Consider the following 9,807-nt stretch of genomic DNA (forward strand, 5'->3'; position numbering starts at 1 on the left):
CTAACACTCTGGCCGCATTAATGTGGAGGTGATACCTGAACAGTAACTAAGCAGCTTTATGACCACTAAGCTGAAAGTTCCGGTAGGTACTGGATGGGACAGAAAGGAGCTCCCAGGATAAGAACTACACGTGTACGATGGAAACAGGGGAAAACGGAGTATATAACATAGGAATGAAGAAAACAGGAGAGGGGGAGAGACAAAAAAGGAAAAAGAAAAGGAAAAAGAAAAGAAAGAGAGAGACCAATTGAAAGAGAGCCGAGGATAATTTTCCTCAGAGAGCGAACCGAAAGTATCCCTTATTGATTGATGAGTAGAACCCTTCCTGAAAAACAGTACTAGTTCTTGGACCCATACTCTAAAAATTTATTGTTTGGGCGGGTTGGGCTGAAAACCCATTCATATTCAGGGTCAATCCAAATTGGGTCCCTACAATTGGCGCCGTCTGTGGGAGAATTGATCTGTTAAGAAGGAAGGGCAGGTGTGATACTCACGATGGAAGAGGGAGTACCGCAGCAACCGTTGGCGGGCCCGCAACAGGCAGATGCTAATCAACAACAAGCGAGTCTAGGGGCTCTCAGCACGGCGATCCGTTGGTAGGCCACGAACAAGGGAGGATCATGAGGGAAGTACCCGTACAACCCATACAGATAGAAGCCGCTCTCGGGGAAAGGCATGTTTCCCCTGTAAAGAGTGGAGGAAATTTGCAGCATGAGATCAACAAGTTGAAGAGGGAGTTGCGATATGAACGACGAAGGCGTAAGGCTCATAACTCTAAACACTCTTCTGAGGAGTCGGATGACACCAGTTACAGGCAGAGGTCGAGAACTCCCCCCAGTGAGTCTTTTTCGTGCGAGGAAGAACACCACCGTAGGCGAAGAAGTAAAAGTCCGACTCGCCAGGGTCAGGGGAATGATGCCTTGAACAAGGCTTTGAATCAGGTCTCTAAGTCCCTTTCACACGACATATTGAAGACGCTAGTCTCCCTCGACGATTCCACCAGCCTGTGTTCACCATTTATAATGGTCGAACAGACCCAGTGGAACATGTTAGTCACTACAGCCAGAGAATGGCTATTCATGCCAGGGACGAAGCCTGATGTGTAAGGTTTTCCCGTCTAGCCTGGGCCCGGTGGCAATGAGATGGTTTAATGGCTTGAGAACTAATACTATTGACTCTTTTGAGAAGCTCACTCAGGCCTTTGGCGCTCGCTTTATTACCTGTAGAAGGGTTGTTCAACCCTTGGGGTCGCTACTATCCATGTCTATGCGAGAAGGGGAAACCCTAAAAGCCTACTCAGACAGATACTGGGAGATGTTCAACGAGGTGGATGGGCTCACGATGACGTGGCTATGAATACTTTTAAGGAAGGTCTTCCAACTGAGCACGGTCTGAGGAAGTCCCTGACTGGCAAGCCTGTTACTAGTGTGCGTCAGCTTATGGATCGGATAGATAAATATAGGAGAGTAGAGGAAGATCAGATGCAAGGCAGAGGGAAGTCTAAAGCGGTAACTCAAGAGAGGAGGGATTTCAGGCGGACGGTTTGACAGCTGGCTACACTTTCACCTCCTCGGGGCTCGAAATTGGGTCCCTACAATATATATTCTGATATATATATATATATATATATATATATATATATAATATATATCAGAATTTAGGACATTCCAATTTAGACTGACATGCATACCAGGCTTTTGTGGCCTCCAATCACTATTCAACAAGTTATATACTACATTATTCGTTTCAATTAAAGTAGCACAATTTTAAAAGATAAATATTTAATTAATCGAGTTGAAAGAGTCATTTGTGCATATGTACAACATGCAAAAAGACAGTAACATAAATTTTTTTTATATATCGGGCTCGCATGATTTAGAGTTGTTTATGACGATGTAAGAAACTTGTATACAATATGCTGATATGTCATTTTTTAATTGATGGCTATGAAAGCAACGTTTTGTCAACGATTTATATTATAAGATATTAACTTTCTATTTAACATACATTTTTCTTTGAAAGGACTGGTTGTCAAAAGGCTTTAGAAAAAAAAATATGTATAAACGATGACCATGGATTTAAAACTAATTTTTAAACTTTTTTTTAATGTTGTAGACTTAGTGTTGTTGGATTTGAGAGATGCTACGTCTACAATATTTTTACAACATTTTTACAACAAATCATAGATGGTTATTTGTTATTGGTTTAAATTTGAACCTAACACTAAAATTACTTTTTTGCCCCGATAATAACAACCAGTAACAACCTGTCACTTAGAGTTGTAAAAATATTGTGGACATATCATTTCTCTTTTTGATGAGGAATATTTTTGCATAACATTAATAGGAAATTAAGTACAAACAGCAACATCGGAGGCAGTAGTTACTTCTAAACAGCTGGGAGTTTTCTCAACCCATGCCTCAAAATCAAAAACAGACTTAGCATGTCTAGCTAAAAGATGAGCAGACCTATTGAGTTGGGCCTATTTAATGGAGCTGATTTTGAACTTTTTCGGACCCATATTCAAGCTCAGTTTGAAGCTCCTTTTGGGAAATTTCTCTTGCCTATTAGCTGGACTATTTGGAATTGGGAGTTCTAATTCCTTGAAAATACACATGAAATTCGACTTGGGTAGGGTCAACCCTCCTTCATCCTTATGTTATAGTGGCCAATTAAGAATGAATTGGCAGTTGAAGACGTAGTAATGTAGTACAGCACTCGTGTAGTTGTCATTGACGCCCTTCTTCCATTTGTATAAGAGATTGTTTCATTTGGCTATATATGATATAGTTATAATTAGGGTTAATATAATCTTTGAAGTGTTACATAAACATGAAAAAGTAGCCGTCTCTCCTGGTAAGCACTGATAATATGATATCATTTCAAAGGCAGGGACAAAACAAAGAAAAAAAAAATTTGAGATAAAAATTTTATGCTAGCTTAATATAAATGTATATGTGTGGAAGTTTTCTACTAAAGACTTAAACTCCGATTTTTGTCTCCACACCCTACAAGAACTTGTACTTGTAGAGTAACCATCATGTTAATAATGTGCAGTGTTAAACCAAAGTTGTTTTTTTTTTGTTTTTGTTTTTTTTTTTTTTTAATACAAGATAGAATTCTGCTCTAGTCTAATTTAAAGTATGTATGTGAAACTCCCTCTTGGAGACTTAAACCCCGGCCCTTGCCCCCCACACCCCACAAGCATTTATACTTGTAGAGTGACCATCGTACCAAAGGTGTGCGGTGATAACTAAAGTATTATTTGATAATACTGAAATGTGATCTTTTTGGCTGCCTTCAATGATCTTTAATTTGCTCCAAAAAAAAAAACATTGTTTCTTTAACGTTAAAACAACTACTACACTACACGACATATAGTATGGGGGAGATTTTCAGTTTAAAAAATAAATGAGTCAATCAATTTTTTCCCTTTTAAACTGCTCCCTTCATTGCCATCTTATGCGCCTGATTAGATTGTAGGTTACAGCTAGCCATTTGTTTAATTAGAATTCTCTTGTTTAATTTAATAACATATAGGCCACATATGGCTACCTATTTAGACCCTTTTTTTTTTTTTTTTTTTGAGAAACTACCTATTTAGACCTTGTTAGTATAATTTAGTGTATGATAGACCCCATTATAAGGGGCTTGACTACCAAATAGGGTAAAGCTTAGCCAACAGAAACTTTCAAATAGGGTAAAAGAACGACTCTATGTGCAGGGAAGATATCTCCTTCTTTTTTTTTTTTGGCTGAATTTTCAATTTTGTAGAGTATCTCATTCATTTATGGTGTATGAAAAGAACTGCAAAGATACTTCAACGCGGTTTTATAGCATTTGTTTTTCATGGCCACGAACTAAGTTCTTAACATGGTCAACATAACCTCTTAAATGTGAGAATTATTATCACATGTATAAGATGAAGATATATACATATGGGGTATGTCCCGTGAACTAGTTCTGCAGTACCCAATACTAAGTTTGGCAAGGCAGTTTAAATCTGGGTAAGGTTTCACATTTTTTCTTGAGAGTGCAAACAACCTTGAAAATCTTTTTTTGATTGTGTGTTTAATTTTATATATATATATATATATGTATGTATGTATGTATGTATGTATGTATAAAGAGATTTGAACTATCTAACCTAACCCCATCTCACCCTTTACCATGCCTAGCTAGCTATCTAAAGTTAATGAACAATGTATTTAATTTAGACTTAGCATCACCAAGACGTGACAAATTTCAGGTTATACTTGCTATTAGTGGCTAAGTCACATGGACAATGTTGTATTAGTCCTTGAGAGAGAGAGAGATCCCAAATAACAACTACATCAAGACAACTTCAATGAAAACAACCAGAGCACAAATTATAACCGAATTTTGGAGAGAGTAGTGAGAAAGAAAGCATTTAGGATGGTCCCATTACAGAGCCGGCTAAAGGGATTTTTTTTTTTTTTTTTTTGGCTGAATTTTCAATTTTGTAGAATATCTCATTCATTTATGGTGTATGAAAAGAACTGCAAAGATACTTCAACGCGGTTTTATAGCATTTGTTTTTCATGGCCACGAACTAATTTCTTAACATGGTCAACCTAACCTCTTAAATGTGAGAATTAGAGTCAATTTGGATATTGCTTATTTGTTAAAAATTAAAAATTTATTGCTAAAAACATTGTAACAAATAATTTTTAAATATATGAATAATATTATAGGACCCAAATTTACTTAGAAATTTACGTTTTGCTGAATTTGGCTAAGTCATGAACAGTGCTTGGGACCCAACCAAAAATGCAAACGCACACTTGCCGCTACACAAACGCACACTTATTATCACATGTATAAGATGAAGATACATACATATGGGCTATGTCCCATGAACTAGTTCTGCAGTACCCAATACTAAGTTTGGCAAGCCAGTTTAAATCTTGTTAAGGTTTCACATTTTTTCTTGAGAGTGCAAACAACCTTGAAAATCTTTTTTTGATTGTGTGTGAGGCGTGTGTTTAATTATATATATATATATATATATATTTATATAAAGAGATTTGAACTATCTAACCTAATCCCATCTCACCCTTTACCGTGCCTAGCTATCTAAAGTTAATGAACAATGTATTTAATTTAGACTAATTAGCCCAAATAACAACTACATCAAGAAAGCAACAATAGCACAAATTATAACCGAATCAAAGGAGAGAGTAGTGAGAAAGAAAGCATTTAGGATGGTCCCATTACAGAGCCGGCTAAGGGGAAAAATTCTTCAAGCAAAAGCCAAAAGTGTGTGTCTCACTTAATAGAAATCCATTAAAGCCACATTAGCAGAGCAAATGTCATCTAATTGTCTCTATATCACACCTTTTACACCATTTCCTCTATATAAAAACCCTTCTTTAATTTCCTCTCCTCTTTCATTCTCTCTATAATTGCCATCTCCATTTCAATATTGCATCAAACCGTGATTCTCAGTCCTAGTGATTCCTAGTAACACTTTTCCTTTTGTTATTCTAAAATATCTATCAGACCAAGTTCTTTCAATCTCAGTATGGAATCCATCAAACAAGGAAGCTCGGAAACCTCAAGTGAAGAGAGTGATCACCTTGAACAAGTCAGAGACGACACGGGCAGTAGGCGCTCCTATGAATGCACATTCTGCAAGCGAGGCTTCACCAATGCTCAGGCCTTGGGAGGGCATATGAACATACACCGGAAAGATCGAGCCAAGGCCAAGCAACTCACAAGCTCTTCTTCACATTCAAACAAATCCAACGAGGATTGCATCCCCTCTAGATATATTTCACCAGTTTCACACGAACCATCCGAGTATTTCAAAGTTTTAGAGGCTCAAAGACAAAGCAATTGTCATATGTATTTTCAGCCATCATCGGCATCTAGCCCTAGACACCCACATGCTAATTTCCATCAAAGTGATTTTATTGCTTCAAGGTCCCAGTCCTTGAGTATGAACCAGGACCTTTTCGGTGTAAATTTGAGCCTGCAAATTGGCCCCATGCATGTAGAAGATGATGGAATGAAGAGGGCAGTCAGCGAAGCTGATGAATTGGATTTGGAGCTTCGACTAGGTCATGATCCATATTGAATTTGTTTAATCAGTGAATTAGCTTGTTATATATGCATACAGTGAACATCATATATTGTACAGGCAAAATGGATTTCATGAATTTAGTTATATATTACTTTCTGTCCTACATTTATTCGTAAAGAATTCTCTATTTTGATAAAGGAGAGCAGAAAACAGAGATTATTGTTCAAAGCTACACAAAAGAAAAAAGAAGGTACTGGGAGATTGAATTTTAGAGGTAACTATTCTGTAACATTTATTTTAGTATCGTGTTTATTTTTTTGCAGTAAAAGTGATTTTCTTATAAACCTAGCATCTTTATGAGTATAAAAGATGAACCTAAATCTTCAGCGTTCGTAAAGCCTTCTATTTTTCACCATGATCTTGATTTACTTTTACTTGTATCTTTTCCCTTCATGACGTAACTAGCTTCAAATTGTTGAAATAAACTCAAATCAAATCCCTTAAGATCAGGAAATAAGATTTGCTATGACAATACTGTCTCTATCTTTATTTCACATTGTTCATCTAAATAATGTTGCAGATATTTTCTTGCAATCACATGCTTAGAAATTATCAATATTGAAAACGTAGTGGGACATATTTTCTCGTTGCAAGTGCAACTCCCTGCATTACTTAAAAATTGAACTATAACCGACTAGAATATGGTATGATATCTGCAATTTCGCAACACCATTTTCAGTTTATAAAAATATAAGCAAAAAGTTTCATATTGCTAAATTAGTTGGCATAAATGGAACGTCAAAGTTAACGTTAAATTTTATTGTGGGTTACTCATCAATTGTTGAAATCTGTTGAGTATATACGCATTGATGACAAATGTATTTTGTTCTATTAGCTTGGCAGATAACTAAATCCAGTTTCAGAATATTAAAATTCAACACAAGTTGGTTATTGGGCTAATAGTGATTATGTTACTTCTTTGAATTCTATGGTGCTTTGTTACATCATAATTAAATGTCAAGATGCTTCTCATGTGGTGCATCTGTAAAGGAATTCAATTCCCCTCTCTTTTTCTTTTCTTTTCTTTTTTTTTATTTTATTTTTTTTTTTACTTCTTCCATGTGCATCATGGAAATTTCTCTAATTTCAGATGCTAGCGCTAGCCATTGCTTAACCCAAAAAGTAGGTTTGAAAGCCAGAATTCTTCTAGAAATCGTGGTTTCCCTTTTTCTCTTTCTTTTTTACCCCTTCTTTTTTAGTCAAATTGGATATTGTATTTCAGTTAAATTCTTGAATAACGAGTGACATGCATGTGAGGTCCTAAGCATGCATGATGACAAAAGATTAGGAATGCCATATAAGTGAACTGCAACTTTATCGATATTTATAGTCAAATAGTAACTTTTTAATACTTTAGTTCTTGCATATAGACAAAATAGTTGAAATTTTATATATATAAGTCAACTATATATATTACACTTTCCAATATGTATTCTCAGATGATAGAAAAACCTCTTTTCGAAATACATATCTAAGGTTCAAAGCGTGAGAGATGAGGGACAGTTCTTCCACTAGTCAACGTTGTTGATAAGTCGTAAGAGGAAATGATCTCTTTACAATGCTACTGCATTATAACTATATGACATAAAATTCAACTATCCGGATGCTTGTCCTTGCTCGCATTGTAGAAAATTAAGATCTATCATATAGCTAACCAATCTTTTCTGCTAATTTTTTAACTATCCAGGGGCATAGCTATACGTTCTCTAGCAGTAGAATCTATGATTGGTAGCACAGCAGATTACCAATTTTACTAATTTCTCAAGTTAAATCCAAGTAATTAATTTGCCAGATGTAGTCATATGGATAAATTATAAAATCAACCACAAAAAGAACAATTACACAAGAGATGAGGAATTATTCACAAAGTGAAAACCCAGCAATAAAAAACACTCCCGGGCCTAACCTAGTTTCGTTGAATCCACTTTCAAAAAAGGTAGAAATACAATCAAGATTTACAAGATGGTAACTCTAGTACATATAACCTGACTTGTATCTAAACTCCTAGCTCTTGTTGTAACCGCTTCAAGCCTTTGAATTCACAGTGATTTGTCACCACAAGTAAGACGGCGACTGCCAAACCAATCTCTTGATTACTTCAAGGTCACTTGAGATTTGATGTAGGCTATGTGATTATAATATAGCTTTCCAAAAATACAAATGGTGATATTGTGTTTTGGATGGCTAAAATCTCTTCTTAATGGTTTTGTCAATACGATCGAAGAAGGTTGCATGACAAATAAGGCTAACAATGTTTTTCTTTTGGTTCTAGTAGCTGTCTTCCTTCTTTATGGATTAAGGTTGATGTAGTGTAGGGTTTAAATTGAAGTAGGGTTTGGGCTAACGTTTGGCACACAATCACTCATAAAAAAATTTAAAAAAAAAAATTCCCTACCATAGGTTTCAATTGATCGAGTGTCTAATGAAGGTCTGGAGAGTTTTTGTGTGAATCTTGCATAACCAGGAATCTAAATTTCGCTCAACCAAAATACTTTGATCCATAATCTTTCCTGGTTCAACTGTAGCATTCATTACCCAAAACACATGGAATTTTTCATGGAATTAATCTACACTAACAACTATCCATTTAGTAATTCTGTGACAAAACTAACGTAATATAAACTCAAGTTCTAAAGTACAAGTTATGAAATACTGTTTAAACTAACTCTGTACAAGGGTAAGCTCAACTTTTAACTTTTAGCTTTCTTTTGTTTTTATGTGTAGTTTTTTAAAATCTAGCATTTTCACGATTTTTCTCACTTTTTCAATTTTTTTAAATATACAAGTCTACTTTAGTACCTTTTTAAGAAAAAGTTAGATAAATTATTTTTAAACTGATACTAAATTGTGGAACTCTAACAACCGTGCTTGTTTTATAGAAGACATTGAACAAAAACATTAAATGCATGGTATTCAAGTAATAATGAAATCACAATTTCAGTCAAGTAAACATTTGAAGGGAAAAGTTAACAGATGCCTTAAGAGTTTTAATTTAGAAATAAGAGAAATTACACTTTGTCACCCTAAAGTATATCATATATTACACTTTGCACCTTAAACTTTTCAAGTGTACGTTTTGCACCCTAAACTATAATTCTTGTTATATTTTGCACCTCGATGTTAAGTTTGATGTTAACTTGGATGAAAATTCAAAGTTTAGGGTGCAAAGGGTAATAAGGAATATAGTTTAGGGTGGTAAAATGTAATTTTTCATTTGTTTTTAATGGATTGAGAAGATGGACAATTATGTATTTTCATGTAGTGTCATGTACTTTTCCATCCTAATTAACACCAAACTTAACATCAAAGTGCAAAGTAAAACAAAAGTCATAGTTTAGAGTGCAAAATATGCATGCAAAAAGTTTATGGTGCAAAGTGTAACATAAGATATAGTTATGAGCATCCGAATATGTTAAGCATTTAAGGCTGCGTTTGTTTTGGGTGAAATTCATTTCCGGAAATGGTTTTCGAAGTTTTCGGGTGTTTGGTTGCGCTGGAAAATGCAATTTTTCGGAAATCATTTTCAGTTGACTCACGGTCAAGGGTGAAAATGATTTCCGGACTCATTTTCACTTCAAATGAGTTCCGGAAAATGGAGAGAAAGAGAGAGCATGAAGACAGAGAGAGGGAAAGAGAGAAAGAGAGCAGCGCTGTCGCCGAAGAACCGCGCCTCGCCGAAGAACCGCGCCTCGCACCGCACC

The 9,807-nt window shown here is 35.5% G+C and overlaps 1 protein-coding gene across 1 annotated transcript; it reads left to right on the forward strand.

The window, feature by feature from the left end:
* The first annotated feature begins 5,545 nt into the window (after positions 1–5,545).
* LOC111993878 (zinc finger protein 10) lies at positions 5,546–6,117 on the forward strand. The gene has a single exon (XM_024025707.2). It carries the CDS (start codon positions 5,546–5,548, stop codon positions 6,098–6,100), a length of 555 nt encoding a protein of 184 aa, XP_023881475.1. The 3' UTR covers positions 6,101–6,117.
* Positions 6,118–9,807: the final 3,690 nt, after the last annotated feature.

The sequence above is a fragment of the Quercus suber genome, unplaced genomic scaffold, assembly GCF_002906115.3.
Source record: "Quercus suber isolate HL8 unplaced genomic scaffold, Cork oak 2.0 scaffold_764, whole genome shotgun sequence".
Classification (NCBI taxonomy): domain Eukaryota; kingdom Viridiplantae; phylum Streptophyta; class Magnoliopsida; order Fagales; family Fagaceae; genus Quercus; species Quercus suber.

Excerpts from the sequence above, each read along its gene's own strand:
- LOC111993878 (XM_024025707.2), top strand. The coding sequence starts at position 5,546 with ATGGAATCCATCAAACAAGGAAGCTCGGAAACCTCAAGTGAAGAGAGT.